The sequence below is a fragment of the Mirounga leonina genome, unplaced genomic scaffold, assembly GCF_011800145.1.
Source record: "Mirounga leonina isolate KUSES-001 unplaced genomic scaffold, KU_Mleo_1.0 Mir_115, whole genome shotgun sequence".
Taxonomy (NCBI): Eukaryota; Metazoa; Chordata; class Mammalia; order Carnivora; family Phocidae; genus Mirounga; species Mirounga leonina.
Window position 1 is genome coordinate 98,815,459 of NW_023270268.1, and position 16,697 is coordinate 98,832,155.

The window sequence follows — 16,697 nt, forward strand, 5'->3', positions numbered from 1 at the left end:
ATCTCATTTTAAGTTCAAGAATCTTAATGCTAAGATGTGCTTATCAGTTTTGTTTTAAATCTTCACCAGAACTGGATGATTACAGTTGTCCTCCCTTCAACCTTCCCCTTAGAAAAGGTCTCATTTTAGCTCCCCTAGGGGCCAGGACTAGGAGGAGGTGAAGAGACCCCTAGGGCATAACATTTAAGGAGGCACTTAGTCTCAGGGACTTGTAAGTGCAGGGTGGGCATCTGAGAGTAAGTGCCTCCTTAAATTTTGTGCCCTAGACACCTCCTAGTCATGGTCCTTGCCCTCTGTCCTTATTTCTATGTTACCTTCAAGGAGGACACATATAGGGTAGACTGTAAATGTTAATCTGAGTTCCACAGATCAGAGTGTATTTGAAGTACTTCGTTCTTCTATTCCATATCCTTTCTTGGGTCTGTGAAGGAAAGCTCCTATTATTCTTGCCATACCCAGAATTTCCATGGACAAGATCCCTGGGGTATCACCGTGCTGGTCAGTGTCAGTAAATGTGCTAAGGGCCAGTGAGGAGGAGACTCTTGAGGGGCACAAGGGTAGAGGAAGGGTTATGCCCTCATTCTTCTTTAGTATAACTTAATATTCTCAACTGAGTTGCTTTGAAAACATTCTGATACACAAAGTCTCTCCTCTGAAGATTCTACCTCAGTTTTTCTGGGATGAGACTCAGGCTGGGGTATTTTTTTTTAAAGGTCCTCAAAGGATCCAGATTTGAGAACCACTGGTCTAACTCTAAACAACAGATGAATCATTATATGCAGAGATCAGGGGGAAATGAGGGGAACTAAGATGAAGAAGGTTGAACAGCAAGCATTTGATGGGGAAGAAGAAGTCACAAAATAGTGAAAACAAAGATCTGTTGCTTGAAATTTCTGGCCTAAATCTGTTAAAAAAACAGACAGATTCAGAGTAGTAGAAATGGAAGCTAGGTGAGTGAGAGAATTCAAGTTTGAGCTAGGAGCAGAAACAGTGGAAACACGAAGACAGACTTCTTAAATAGTTCATACAGATATTTCCAGAATATACTTAGTAGAAACTCTTCTGTAAGACGGGATTCTTTAGGTGCATATAGCTAGGATTGGTATCAACTTTACATACAGATTCAGATAGTACCTCTTGCAAAGAATGATACCCTGCTCAAGACTTCCTCCCGAAACAATGTACATACTTTTATCCCCACATAAAGATGGACCTAGGAGTCTTCCTAGTGAAGAAGCACATAGAAAATTAAAGGGAGAGAGATTGTATCCTGGAGACAGGGGCTCTGAAAGGAGCCCTTAGTGTTGGGTGGTGACAGCAGAAGAAAGTGGAAGGCGGTTCACTCAATGGCTGCTGATCTGGAAGCCAATCATTAAGGAAGCAGGCTCCCCCTGCAGGTCTGCACAACCTGCTAATTTACACAGCTCTTGCTTCATGCACAGGCTCTGTTTTTGTGAGGATCTTAGAGTTCAAAACGCTTCTTGGTCACTTAGGAAATGGCTCCCCACTTGGAATGCTTCTATCTGTTACTTTGTAGTGGGAAGAAAGGCAGTCAGAGGCTGAGCTTGGAGACTAGGGAGACAAAAGCTGCCCTTCCTTTATTGTGTAGCTCTGTGTGCCTGGCTAGCGTAGTTTAATTGATGGAGGAGTTAAATACGGGGCCGAGGCAAGAACCTGCACACGAAGGGCCGCCTTCTCAGAGCAAATGAGAGAAGAGTTGGGGAAAAAAATGAGTTCAGGCAAACAAATGAAATGTCTGGAGCTGGGAGAGGGGAAAATAATAGTAATATTACGTTACTACCACTACTAAAATTTTATATTCTTATTAATCATAGCTTAAATTTATTTAGCACCTATTATGTTTTAGACACTGCAAAGTTCTTTCAAGTCTTATTTATTCCTTATGACAATCCGGAATAAACTTAGGCTAAGTAATTTGTGCAAAGGTCAAACAAAGCAAGGTACTTAAGTCACAGCATCAAAAAGCAGAGACGCCCAGGTCCAGGGACAATTAAGTCTCAGAGACAACATGTACTAATAAAAACCAAACCATCACAAAATAATAAAAAGAATTTTTTTTGAGTATCTGGAATGAAAAATTTAGGAGAAATTCCAGGAAGCCGGAGGCCTTTATAAAATCTGCAGATTACAGAAGTGTGGGCAATTTGTTGACTGAAAGAGCTCTTTTAGGGGTCAGAGAGTATATCTCAACTCCTACCTGATAATAATGACCTTAGGTAACCTGGTCTGCTGGAAACAGACTGGTAAGAGGTCTTGTACAGAGTCTTTATTCTTACCTGTTTGGGTGGTTTTTTTTTTCTTGTTCTTCAAAGAAAAAAAATTGACAACTTTTTAAAATATTAATAAATATTTCTAAAACTTAATGGGATTCTCAAATTGGAGGACCCATATGATTTAATGAGGAATGCAGCCTGGACCAGCTAACATGTATGGTACCCTTATGCTACACCCTCAGGAGACACTCAAGTAATACAAACTTACTGTCCTTTAGCCTCACTGATGATCAGTCTGTATTTCATGAGAATTCACGATCTGCAAGGCTAAACTGAAGAATTACGGAGAGTCATAAAATGGATCCTTTAAAGATGAACTTTCAATATATACTGAGTACAGGTACTATGCTAAATTATTTAGTTTGAATTACCTTATTCATACTTCACAATGCCACCATCGGGTCAATGCTATGATCATCCCCTTTTACACAGGAGGGAACTAAAACTTAATGTAGGCAACATATCCAAAGTCATACTGAATTCTGAGACAAAAGGAACAACGTGTGCCCCTATATACACTTCTTAAAATATTCTCCCATATCTTGACCAAGTGGAAAAAATTAATAAAAAATCTACAATTAAAAAAATTTTTATGACTGTGTAAAGTTGTGCCCATGGGGGATACAATATCATGAAGTCCCAGAAACCACAGACTAACTGGAAAATACTTCTCCTTGAACAGCATACCTGGGTCTCAAAACAGACAAAAACACTGCCTACCTTTATTTAAAATTTGGTATTTTGTTCATCATGCATTTCCCCTAAATTTTGACTTTAAAAAAATAATTCATTAAAATATGTATCTCAATTGCTGATTTTTGGGGCAGTCCCTTAAATTTTGTACTTAAGGAGAGGGCCTTGCTCACCTCACCCTAATCCTAGCTCCCAGGTCACACTGTTAGTAAACAGAAGAGCCAGAACTTGAAAACAACAATTTCCTTCCAAAAGTCATGCTATTAATGATTTTGCTATATTCAGCCTCATAACAGTAGTAGAACAAACAGTCCTTGCCTTTTCTGCTTATAGTCTATTTGAGGGGAAGAATAAATTCACAAGAAAAACAAAAAATCAGGACCCATAGAAGAGAAATAAACGTATAATTAAATTTTGGGCAGGAGTTGGATAAAATAATTAGCACGATGAGGGTTGGGCAGGGTCTTATCGAATCATGAAAAGCTCTTCCTGTATGTCCCTTAATGACCTTAATGACAAACCTTAAAATAATTTGTGAAGGCTTTCCTGTTTTTGTATAGACTCAGAATTTCCAATACAGAAGAGAGACTTTGTTACTATTTGATTTAGTGATGTTATCTCATCTCCAGGCTGGCCTGAGCACCATGTCGGACCTGGCTGTGCTGACCACAGCCCATGGCAGGTGTTGAGTGTACAGAGCACATTCAATAAATTCTGTTAATTGTATCAACTGCTACTTCTTTATCTCCAAACTGCTTCCTATCTTCACATTTCTTCCATTTATTTTCTATCTAGTTGGTGCTGTCAAAACGGGCGGTTAGCAAAGCTCCCTACGTCTCCTCTGTAGAACACTGGAACAATATTTTTCTAATCATCACAATTGGTTGTTAGTCCTTTGTGAGTTGGCTACCACTTTATTTCTGATTATAGTGAAGACAGGGTCAGCTGCCATCAGGTAGAAGGTGAGTTTTGTTTTCTGAATAGCTAGGCTTCCCACAGGCATGGGAAACCAACATTGTTTTTAATGCCAGTTCGCTTTTTGTTTAAATATAAAACATTATAAATATTGAAGAAGAGTATATGGAAAAGATATAGACAGAAATGTAAAGAAATATAAGCATCTAGGTTTTAGTTTTGTGCCTTTATCACAAATATTGAACTGTTTGAATCTGATACAGTCTTCTCCTTCTTTTCATGACTTTAAGGAGAAAAATCAGGGTTTCTCTTTATCCACCAAATTTGAAAACAAACATTTCTTCGATAACTCTCTCCACCTCCACTACCAACTTGTATTCAAGGTCCCAGGGTCTTGGTGTAGTACATGTCTGATGTTTGCTGGCCAACTGTTCTTTAATTATCCAGCTCAAATATAACCTAAGAAGCTTTTCCAGGTCCATTTATGCAGAATCAAACTATTTTCCCTCTCGGCTGCCATTTTTTGTTTTTATTAAAGCTGTATTTCATGGCAGGAAATATATTTGATGTAGTTTTGTATCCCTGTAGGACTTAACACTCAAAACAGATTCATATATGTTTGTGGGACTGAATTGAAATTTATGTTATAGGAAATCAGGGTGATACCTTGGAATGAAAACAGAATATTAGGGGCACCTGAGTGGCTCAGTTGTTAAGCGTCTGCCTTCGGCTCAGGTCGTGATCCCAGGGTCCTGGGATCGAGCCCCACATCAGGCTCCCTGCTCAGCTGAATATTAGACTGTATTTAGAAGCTCCCAGAATAAGCCTGCAGAATTTCCCAGATGACTCTATCCTTGTGCCTCAGGACATAAACTGGAAAAACGATTACTTGTCCTTTATCTACCAACTGCACACCACCTAAACACAAATATCCTATGACTTCTTATTCATCATCCCATCATGTACATAAACCCTCAGTGTCCACTGAAGGATTAACCCTTTGTGTTTATTTAATTACCTCTCATGCTAGTTCAATGTTGGATACGGTATTTGCATCTGATGCCTTTCTGCTTCAGTGCAGTCGCCATCCTGGAATGTAACTTCCCCAAATGCCAAGAAACCACCCCAAGGACACATTTGACACAGCCTTTGCATGGGGTTGGGTACACAAGGCAAATGACATTTTTATGATAACTGAGGATCCCAATGATCACCTTTCCCATGAGGGTCATAACAGAATTAATTAGATTTTATAAAATCCCACATACAAGGAGACATGACTTCTGTTTTTCAGTGACCTAGATTAAAATAATTTCAGTTTATAAATTTGTTTCTAGGGCTTTAGTGGGGCATTTGAAGTGGGGGAGCACTTTGCAGCTTCCTGGAGTTTCCCAGCTCAGTCCAGCAGGCTCCCACCCTCCTCAGCTCATCTTCAACACCTTCACTCTTTAATCTTTTTCTAAAAGCCACATTGTATCATGTTTTTAAGAACAACTGGCTTATTATGATTATTACCGCTGGTTTAACAAGAGAGAAAAGAATGAAAATATGGACTGAGGGGGTATTTGTGTCCTCTGCAGGCCTCTAATAGTTGTGACTCGAAGAATTGCGGTTGACTCCCTCATATGAGCACATTAGCTGATCTCCTCTCAGACCTGCTGAATCCCACAGCTGCCAACAGTGCAGAGCACAGATGTAAATCGGAGGAGCAAATAGATTTTGACATTTAAAAGGGGAATGTGCAGTAGGAATTTACTCGCACATTTGGCAATACAATGTTCCCTTTGAAGAGAGGTTTCTTTCAAAAAGATTCCTCAAGTTGTCTGTATCATGGTGCATTCTTCAAAGTGACAGCGTGGCTGGAGGTTCTCGACGTTTAGGATTGCCTCACCATGTGACCTTAGGTGCACTCTCTCCATCCCTCATTTATCCTACATGCCCTGGCAGGATCCACAGATAACGTCTGCCTAGCCTTCTCGCTTCTTTGAAGACAACCAGTGCATAGAAGATGCCTTATCAGTTATCTAGTTGTTGATACCTAATGAGATGCTCATTAACCGGTTGAACAGCCAGCATGAATTTAGTGACCATCAGTTTAATATGAGGCCAATGAATAGGACTGTGGGGGAGTGGGACAAAGAGAAACAGATCCAATCAGTTATTTATTCTTTATTGAGTGCCTATGTACTAAAGGAGATGCTAGGGATTTTTTAAATGAGTGGCATAGCTTTTTGCCCTGGAGAAACTCAGAGTCACACAAAAGACACAGACTGGCTGAAGTATTGACACTTGCTTGGAAAAACAGATAACCCAGCCTTTTGATAAGAACACTATAGATCAACTTACTAGCCAGTATAAATCCCTACAGTCAAGCTTTATTAAACTGTATTATTATTTATTATTATTAAACTTGATGATTCCCCTTAATAGTGAAACTGTGGTAATTAGAGTGGAGATGTTCACGCATTGGTGGGAACTACGAATAACGCAAGCAAGGCGTAGATGGTGCACTTCCATTGCTGTAATGTTTAGTACGGCCAGTTCCTGCCCTCTTGAGATCATCTCCTCTTTTCAACTTTTGTCTGAGAAACACTTTGTATCATGTTGGTTAAGAACAATTGACTTATACTAATGATAGACGTAATGATAGGAAGACTTACATTTTGGAAACCAAACCCTATAAAAGGGGGGAAAAGTGTGTTTTGACAGATGACAAAGAGACATTGTAGATTTTAGAACAGTCTGAGAAAATTATTTTAGAACATCTGTTTCTTTTCATCCTACTGACTATCCCAAAAATTATCTAGACAGTGACAACTCATCAGTAGGTTGTATTCTGAGGCCTCCTTGCAAGTCCATTATTCTGGATTTGGCACATCCTCAGACAAATGGTCTAGTTTCCAAAACAGTCCACAGAAATTTAGGTAACTTGTAATACGAGTTATTTATGTGGATATAGTATTTTGCAAACTGTATCAGCCACTATATTCATGGATCTAGGAGTTCTGCAATAATTTTTGAATCTTGTGTTTTCATCTTGATGACCATCTAAAAATTATCATAATCATGTTCTGGGTCATCTAAATCAACACCCCATTATGTGATTCTCAAAACTGTGCTTATGTTTATCTTTGTGTTAGTCTTGTGTCATCAACCAGTTTAACAATATTAGAGGTCTACTATAGATTTAGATTAAAGCTAGCTGCTGTTTGGTTGGATTGCCTTGGAAAGTTTCTCATAAAAATCTAGATTTCTGGCTTCTTTCTTTTTCCTCTTTCTCTCTCTCTCTTTCTTTCTCCCTCTCTTTCTCCTTCTCTCTCTCTGTCAGAAAACATGGCAACTATGGGTCTGCCACAATCTGTGGCAATAATAAAACCGAGCAGGCTGCTGAGTGGCTGCTTCCCACACAGGTCCTGCTTCTCTCGTGTATGTTTTCTGCCTGTATCTTATAAGCATTAGAGTTTGTGTCTCCCCATCTAAAGGAATGTTGCGTGTTCTCCAGGATGCAGTAGCAAGCATTCTAGGAAAAGGGGTTTCTTCCCTCTCCATATGTTGTTTATTTATTTATTTATTTATTTATTTTTAAAGATTTTATTTATTTGTTTGACAGAGAGAGACACAGTGACAGAGGGAACACAAACAGGGGGAGAGGGAGAGGGAGAAGCAGGCTTCCCGCCGAGCAGGGAGCCCGATGCAGGGCTCGATCCCAGGATCCCGGGATCATGACCCGAGCCGAAGGCAGACGCCCAACAACTGAGCCACCCAGGCGCCCCTCCGTATGTTGTTTATAAAACACATATTTGTGCGTAGGGGTTTCTGCTGCATGGGGCTCCTCTCCAGTGCCCATTACACTCTTTTCTCTCTGTAATCAGGGTTTGGTATATAGCTTGAAATAGAAACTAACCTTTAGGAACTAATTTTTAAATTACTGTCTTCATAGACCTGGAGGCTTGCTGAGTTGGAAGGAATCTTAGTGCCCCCCCACCGTCCCTCCCCCTCCAGTTCCCAACCTTCCATCTGTGTGCTTCCTTCCCTAGTATTACTTGCTATTCATTTTTATTTCATTAATATTTAAAGAGCATTGTGGTTATTCACCGAAAAGGGCAACACTTACCACCAACCATGCAAAGGTGAACTCAGATGAAATTTCTGAGGAGATATTTTGAACGCATGGTATTTCCACAGTCTGATTTATCTGTACTTCTATTATATTGCTGCTTCTCCATTCATTCTGTGTAACTATAACGAAATATAGGTGGAAGAGACAGGAATATGTGATTGGTTTATAAAATGCTTTTTGTGACAGAAACAGGAACAGTGTTAGTGTAGATATTCATCTGCCCTCAGGGCTCACCTATGACAAGGCAAAACCCCACTAACAGCCCTCAGTGTATAAAAGGCAAAACGGAACTACTGAGAATCAGAGAGACTTGCTTACCACTGAAAAATTACAGGGAAGCTGCCCCAAAGAATCTACCTCACAATTTGGTATGTTCCTCTGCTTTAACCCCAAAATAATGCTTTAGGCTTCAGATATTTTTTTGATCAGTTAGAATATAAAGCTTTATAACCTAGCCTCGGTTTAAAGTTTTTTTTTAGAGACGTTTTAGGTTCATAGCAAAACTGAATGGAAAGTAGAAAAAGTTCCCATATATCCCTTGTCCCCTATGCATGCCCAACCTCCCCAACTACTAACATCCCTAACCACAGCCGTACATTTGTTACAACTGATAAAACTACCATGACACATTGACATCATTATCACTTCAAGTCCATAGCTTATTTACATTAGAGTTCACTATTGGTACTGTACATTCTATGGGTTTTGAGGGATGTATAATGACATGTATTCACCATTGTAATATCATACAGAAGAGTTCCACTGCCCTAAAAATCCTCTGTACTGGAATCCTCCCTCCCTCCTGCCAAACTGACATTCGCTGATCTTTTTACTGCCTTACTGTCCTTATGAGTTGTCTTTTTGAGCTTACAAATATTCCTCCAAAGATGGAATGATATAGAAAAATATATAAGGAAACTCTGAAGAAGGCATTGTTAATGGATTATTTTCATTTTCATCTATTTATTTTTCATTTTAAAAGGAATATGACGTAAATATCAGTTTCATAGCCTCTCTTTGGGAAAGTCATAGACATACACATACCCATTTGTGACTAAACTATAATAACATCCAAGAATAATTTTTTTTTTTAAAGATTTTATTTATTTATTTGACAGAGACAGAGACAGCGAGAGCAGGAACACAAGCAGGGGGACTGGGAGAGGGAGAAGCAGGCCTCCCACCGAGCAGGGAGCCCGATGTGGGGCTCGATCCCAGGACCCTGGGATCATGACCTGAGCCGAAGGCAGTCGCTTAACCAACTGAGCCACCCAGGCGCCCAACATCCAAGAATAATTTATAAATGATTTCTATCATCCTAATATCCCAAAATCTGATTTTCTTTTTTCCATGTCTACATAAATCTTGTTTGTATGCATACGTTTTCTCATACGCTGCAATCCTTTTAACCAACAAATGTTACCCCTATTCTTACTTAAAATGTTTTGCATGATTCTTAAGCTATTGGTGGTTGAAATTTTCAGAAACTTTATGTCATGCTATCATATATACATATCGTCATCGATTTTGTCATTTCCAGTTACTGAATTGTGTGTTCTTTCAATTTGGGTTTTTAGTTTATATAAACTACTATAACCAATAAAGCAAGGATCCTCCTTATACTAAGAGCTTTCTTCTGACCATTCAGCTACTTAAATTCCGTGAATTTAATGGGTATGAGTATTCTCATTATTATCAATGGCATATATTTTTAAGTGGAATATTTCTCAGTTTGGAATATTATAGCTAGCCTTTAGGACTTTGTTATACTCCAACCTCTCAGCAATAGAAGCTACCCTGTTTACTGATAATTCATTCCTCCTCCCTTCCTTACCTGAAACCAGGCCTCTCCATTAGGGCATATCTTCCTTGCATCATTCTCAAATAGTGGCCATTTATTTTTTTGTGCCCTTATTTCCTCAAAATTAGGAGGTGGGATCAGTGCCTTCCTTGCTCCTCATTACTGTTTCCAAATGTTATTCCAACCCCATAATTAAAAAAAAAAAAAAGCCCTGCCATTTATGGTTAAGAGAATTTAGCTATAATAGTAATTCCAAATGATTTATTTGTATACTACCACCAAAATTGTTTGCCAGGACTGCTTACCACCATTACCACTATTTAATTTTATTCTTGATATTATTTTAATTGTTTTTTTTATAATTGTTTTACTTACATAAGTTTATTTTCAACAGAGAATGATCTAGGCACTAATATTTGGGAAGTGCATGAAATCCACTTGATATGTTAATTATATTTTAATGTACATTACCCAAATATATAAGTATTAAATTTTTGTAAAGTTGATCCAGATTCTGGGAAGTTGGGAATGCAACCGACCTAACTTTTTTAATATTCCTGAAACTCCCTACAAAAACAGACAAAGTAACTAGAGTAGCAGACCTAAAAACATATAGGCAATATGTATAGGAACACTAATTAACAATATATCCCCATTAATAGATGGGGACAAATAACTGGACCACTGTGGTATCAGCAACTGAGCAGAAAGAAAGAGAGGAAAATCGACTGAGCTTCGGATGCCCCTCAGAACTAGAGAACTCCGCCCCCCACCCCTCCCCAGCCCAAAGCAACAGGTAATCACTGCAAAGACATGCAAACTAATCTGAGAATAGCAGCAGAAATGGAGAAAGGAGTTTGCAGGCACCAGATTACCAGTGCCCTCAAGGGAAACAAGAGGAGGCTTGTCAGTGCTGGAATAAAGGGTGCTTTTCAGACAGATCCCATACTGAGAAGAAACCCCTGGGAGTCGAATCCAAATTAAACAGGATAGGTCCAATAGGAGAAAGCAAACAGGCAATTTAGATAAAAGTGAGGGATAGGAGGGAAGGAAGTATATCTCAGAAAGTACAATGGCATATTATTTACCTTGAAAATAACAGAAGAGACTGCTCCAGAGACACTGAACACTTTATAAAAGCTAGCCTGGCCCACCCTTCCATGGCAAAAATCAACATGCATTTACCTTAAGTGTGAGCAATAGAAAAGGAATGGGGTAGAATCACACATAAAGATACTATAAGAAAAAAGAGAAAAGGGAACAAAAGAACATCCCCTCAACAATGGCAACACATTAGAAAAAGATAATTTCACAATAAAAACTGTAGCCTAATAACTCAAAATTAGGTAAAAGAAATAAGGAAAATGATATGAGCTGCAAAAAATTTTAGCAAGGGCGCCTGGGTGGCTCAGTTGGTTAAGCGACTGCCTTCGGCTCAGGTCATGATCCTGGAGTCCCTGGATCGAGTCCCACATCGGGCTCCCTGCTCGGCAGGGAGTCTGCTTCTCCCTCTCCCACTCCCCGTTTGTGTTCCCTCTCTCGCTGTGTCTTTCTCTGTCAAATAAATAAATAAAATCTTTAAAAAAAAAAAAAATTTTAGCAAGATTGGTAAATGAGTCAACTGGAAAAAAGGAAGCTCAGCAGAGACAGGTGAGAGAATTCAGGAAAGGGTTGGAAATAACAACTCATTGTAGAAATTAAGAGCAAACTAGAAGAAAAACACAGAACATTTGGCCCAAAAGTTAATGCACTAAAAGAAATTTTAAAATCCAATAAAGGGAAATTTTAAAATAAATTAAGAAATAATAAATTTTAAAATAAAAAGTATCACTTTCAAAGAAAGTGATAAGCAAAGAAGATTAAAAGCATGTATAATAGAAGGCACCAAAGGAAATAAGCAGTAGACAGAAAAAAATACTAAAAATTATAATACAATTTTTAAAGTAAAAAATGATTAGAAAATACATATTGAAAGATTATACTGAAAAAGTAGGAAAATAGGCTCAGAATAGATATTAAGCAAATTATTATAATGGTATTTTTTAAAAGTCAGTTATAGGAAAGAAAATAGGATTATTATTAGCTTTTTGACAGCAACTCTTTATGCCAGAAAATAATGTAGCAACATATTTAATGTACTCAAGGAAAGAAAATGTGAGCTAAGGATTTTATATTCAGCAAAATAAGCCTTTTGAGATGAAGACTACATAAAACCTGTTAGAGCCATGTATAAGAAGTCAGGGAATATTGCTCCCATGAGCACTTCCTGAGGATTCGCCAATCGAATACACTTCAGACTGGAGAGGCATTTATATAAAGCCTGTGGTGAGTGTTGAATCTATGTTTGCCTTTAGCACTAAAAATAAATCATTGCTATAAGAAAGAGAGTAGTAATAAATATATATTTTGAAATAAAGAGAAAATATAAGGATCACAAATGAGGCAGGGAGAGGGTTGAGGTGCTTGTGGCTAGGGGCCATGAAAAGGTCAGTGAAAAAAGCCATGTATAAAACTGAGCAAATGTATAAAAACCATCATTTCAAGACCAAAGGCAAACATGTAATTGAGAAACATCTCTTCTTGGAAAAATGCTAGAACTTCAGTAAGAATAGCAGGAGTCTATATTCCTCTTGCCTAGGAATCCTTCCATTCCCCTTCCCCAGTGTTGTTAGTGAGACAGGTAGCTTTACCATCTTGGAGCTGGCTGCAAGAAACAGCAGCTTTTCTTCTGGAAGAGGCAGACTTAAATTAGGTCTGAGTATGAAGATCCTTCACTTTGTTAGCTAACAGGCACAAACTCGGTAGGAAACAGAGAAAAACTGAAGCTTTAGCATGGGTTTGCAAATCCCATTTAGGGTGAGTAGCAGAGCAGATAGACATTTAACACGGAGATTCTGGAAATTAGAGAGTCACGGAATAGCTGAGATAAGTTGTCTACCCACCCCAGGCTGACTGGGAAAATACACAGGTGAGTGCAGAGACCTCAGAGAGCTTATTGAAAAGCAAAAGCCAAGGGAGACTGTGTTATGGTCTGCAACTTTGCACCCTCTAACTACCGCCCCCCCAACCCAACGCAGATATGGAAGCCTAACTAACAGGCTTGAGGAATTTGAGTACAACTTTTGTCAAATTCATTGGTGGACAAACAAAGGGGCTTTGCCAATGCAGGGGCAATTCCTTGGAAACTAAAGACATAATAATTATAATAAAAAGTTGAGCAGAAAAATCAATATCCACATACTGAAGAGGAAACAGATTTTATAATTTAGATATGGGTAGTTACCAAAATTAAAAAAAAAAAAGAAAAAACCCCACTGATCTATAATTGTCACATTATTATTATTATTTTTATGTCTAGTTTTCAACAACAACAACAAAAAAGGTTATACATGAAGAAAAGAGGAAAGTGTGATCCATACTCAGGAAAAAAAGCAGTTAGTTGAAACTGATTCTGATTGGGTCCTACATTGGATTTAACAGATATTAAAGCAGCTCTTATAAGTATGTTCATGGGATTAAAACAAAAGATGATGAAAATGACTCAATAAATAGGGGATCCTAGTGGAGAAGTAGAAAACTATCAAATGAACCAAATAATTATTCTAGAGTTGAAAAGTCAGTAACAAAAAATGATGAAAAATTTACTAGGGATTGTCAACAGCCAATTTGAGATGGCAGAAGAAAGAATCAGTGTATTTGAATATTGATTAATATAAATGACCTAGGAGCACCTGGGTGGTGCAGTCGGTTAAGCATCTGACACTTGGTTTCGGCTCAGGTTGTGATCTCAGGGTCGTGAGACTGAGCCCCGCATAGGGCTTTGTGCACTCAGTGTGGAGTCTGCTTAGGACTCTCTCTCCCTCTCCCTCTGCCCCTCCCACCTGTGCTCTCTCTCCCTCTCTTTCTCCAAATAAATAATCGAAATATATATATATATATATACACAAATGATCTAATCTGAAGAAAAGGGAGAAAGAGGATTGAAGGAAAACAGAGCTTCAGAGCTCAAGTGTCCTAACATGTATGCAATGGGAGTCACAGCAGGAGAGATGAAAGAGTGGGACAGAACAAATGTTTGAAGAAATAATGGTCCAAAACTTCATATTTAATTTTAAAAAACTTTCCGTAAAGTTAATCTATACCTCCAGGAGTCTTAAAACTCAAAAAAGTTAAACACAAAGAGAAACCCACCTAGGCATATTATAATCAACCTGCTGGAAGCCAAAAACAAAGAGGGAATTATGGAAGCAGCAATTGAAATCAGCAAGAAAAACAAAACAAAACAAAACAATCACATGTGGAGACCAATAATAAAATTAATGGCTCACTTCTCACCAGAAATAACGGAAATCAGAAGATATATTCAAAATGCTGAAAGAAAAAGCATCCCACTACGCAGAGGAGTAGGAAACCTGGATTTTGTCTGGTCCCAGGAATTCAGCTGGATAGGGATCAAACCATTCTGAACACCTACGAACTCAATAGGAGATCGAAGAAAAGAACAGCAACAACTCTCTGAACAGAAAAGCGACCACTTTCTGGAAGGTAGGATGTGTGGAGAAGTGAATCCAAGGCGATATTTGGGAGGATAGACAGCAGGAGAGGGGGCCTCCGTTGGCCGCTTCTGGCAAGTGATAGAGCCACGGGAGCACAAAATCGGAACTTTTAGTAGTCAGCTCCGCTGAGGGTCGTCGCTCCAATGGCTAAGCGGGTGGGGGGGTGGGGTGGGGTGGGGGGGTGGAACCCTTGCAGGAACAGTGGGGTCTCAGGACCTTCGGGGTCACAGAAAGACCAGGGGTGCCTGAGTGCGGCAGAGCTCCCAGGTATCGGAGTGGGGAAGCCGGCTGCAGAGATGGAGCCAAGGCGTGGGCTCTCAGCTTGGGGTTGCCATAAACCGTGATCCGCGGCCCAGTAGGGCCACTGCTCCTCCAGCAGGGACCCAACAAGAGGCAGATCCGGGGAGACTCCCCTTCCTCCCCCGGGAGGATTGGCGCAGGAGCGCACCATAGGAATCTGCTGGGTTTGGAGACTCCACATGCGGTCATGTGCCAGAGATAGAAACACTCGGTCACAGGCCGGGTGAGCACGGAGTGCGGCCAGAGACCGCGGAGACAGGAGTGATTGACTGCTTTTCTCTGGGGGTGCACTGAGGAGCGGAGCCCCGAGTTCTCAGCTCCTCCGGGGCAGAGATTGGGAGGCCGCCATTTTCACTCTCTCCTCCAAAGCTGTACGGAAAGCTTGCAGGGAACAAAAGCTCCCAAGAGCAAACCCGAGCAGATTACTTAGCCTGGAGGGCAAGAGCGGGACAATTCCGCCTCTGACAAAGACATTTGGGAACCATGGCAACAGGCCCCTCCCCCAGAAGATCAGCAAGAACCGCCAGCCAAGACCAAGTTTACCGATCAATGAAACGGCAGAACTCCAGTGCTAAGGGAATACAGCACATAGAATTCATGGCTTTTTCCCCATGATTCTTTAGTCTTTCAAAGTTAATTTTTTTTTAACTGTCTTTTTTTTTTTTGAATTTTTCTTTTTCCCTTTTTCAACAACATCTTATCAATCCCTTTTTAAAAAACATTTTTATTTTTCATCTTTAGAGTCATATTGTATCCCTTCATAGTAGTTTCCCTTATTTTTGGCATATATATATAAGTTGTTCTCTCTTTAAAATTTTGAGATACAGTTTCTTCTAACAGATCAAAATATACCCTAAATCTCTAGTGTATGGCTTTGTTCTAATCTCCTGCCTGATCACATTCTCTCCCTTTTTTTTCTTTTTTAAATCCTCTTCTTTCTTTTATCAAACAACTTCTTATCAATTCCTTTTATAAAAGTTTTTTATAATTTTCATCTTTACAGTCATATTCCATCCCTTCATCATATTAACCCTTATTTTTGTACATATATGTTTTTCTTTCTTTAAAATTTTGGGAGGCACTTTCTTCTAACAGACCAAAATACACCCAAAATCTAGTGTGTGGCACTGATCTATGCACCAGCCTGATTATATTTGATCATATTCTGTTTTTTTTTTGTTTTGTTCCGTTTTCGTTTGTTTTTATCTTTTTCTTTTTCTTTTTTCTTCCTTTCCCTTTCTTTTCCCTCATTTTCAGGTCTTTTCTGATTTGTTTAGAGTATATTCTCTGGGGATGTTGTTACCCTGTTAGCATTTTGTTCTCTCATTCATCTCTTCTCCTCTGGGACATAATGACAAGATGGAAAAAATCACCTCAACAAAAAGAACAAGAGGCAGTAACCGACTGCCAGAGACCTACTCAATACGGACATTAGTACAATGTCAGACTTAGAGTTCAGAATGATGATTTTAAAGATACTAGCTGGGCTTGAAAAAAGCATGGAAGTTATTAGAGAAACCCTTTCTGGAGAAATAAAAGAACTAAAATCTAACCAAGTCGAAATCAAAAAGGCTATTAATGAGGTGCAATCAAAAATGGGGGTGCTAACTGCTAGGATAAATGAGGCAGAAGAGAGAATCAGTGATATAGAAGACCAAATGATGGAAAATAAAGAAGCTGAGAAAAAGAGAGAGAAACAACTACTGGATCACAAGGGCAGAATTCGAGAGATAAGTGATACCATAAGACGAAACATTAGAATAATTGGGATCCCAGAAAAAGAAGAAAGAGAGAGAGGGGCAGAAGGTATGTTGGAGCAAATTATAGCAGAGAACTTCCCTAATTTGGGGAAGGAAACAGGCATCCAAATCCAGGAGGCACAGAGAAGCCCTCTCAAAATCAATAAAAATAGGTCAACACCCCAACATCTAATAGTAAAACTTACGAGTCTCAGAGACAAAGAGAAAATCCTGAAAGCAGCTCGGGAGAAGAGATTTGTAACCACAATGGTAGAAACA

General features: G+C 39.2%; 1 protein-coding gene across 2 annotated transcripts in view; it reads right to left on the reverse strand.

Annotated features, from left to right (window-relative positions):
• The window catches only part of CD96 (CD96 molecule), an 89,942-nt gene that overhangs the window by 53,875 nt on the left and 19,370 nt on the right, over positions 1 to 16,697 (reverse strand). For both annotated transcript variants that reach the window (XM_035000203.1, XM_035000202.1), the window contains exon 3: positions 8,017 to 8,141. In XM_035000203.1, coding sequence (XP_034856094.1) covers positions 8,017 to 8,141 — 125 coding nt within the window. The remainder of the gene's footprint in view (positions 1 to 8,016; positions 8,142 to 16,697) is intronic.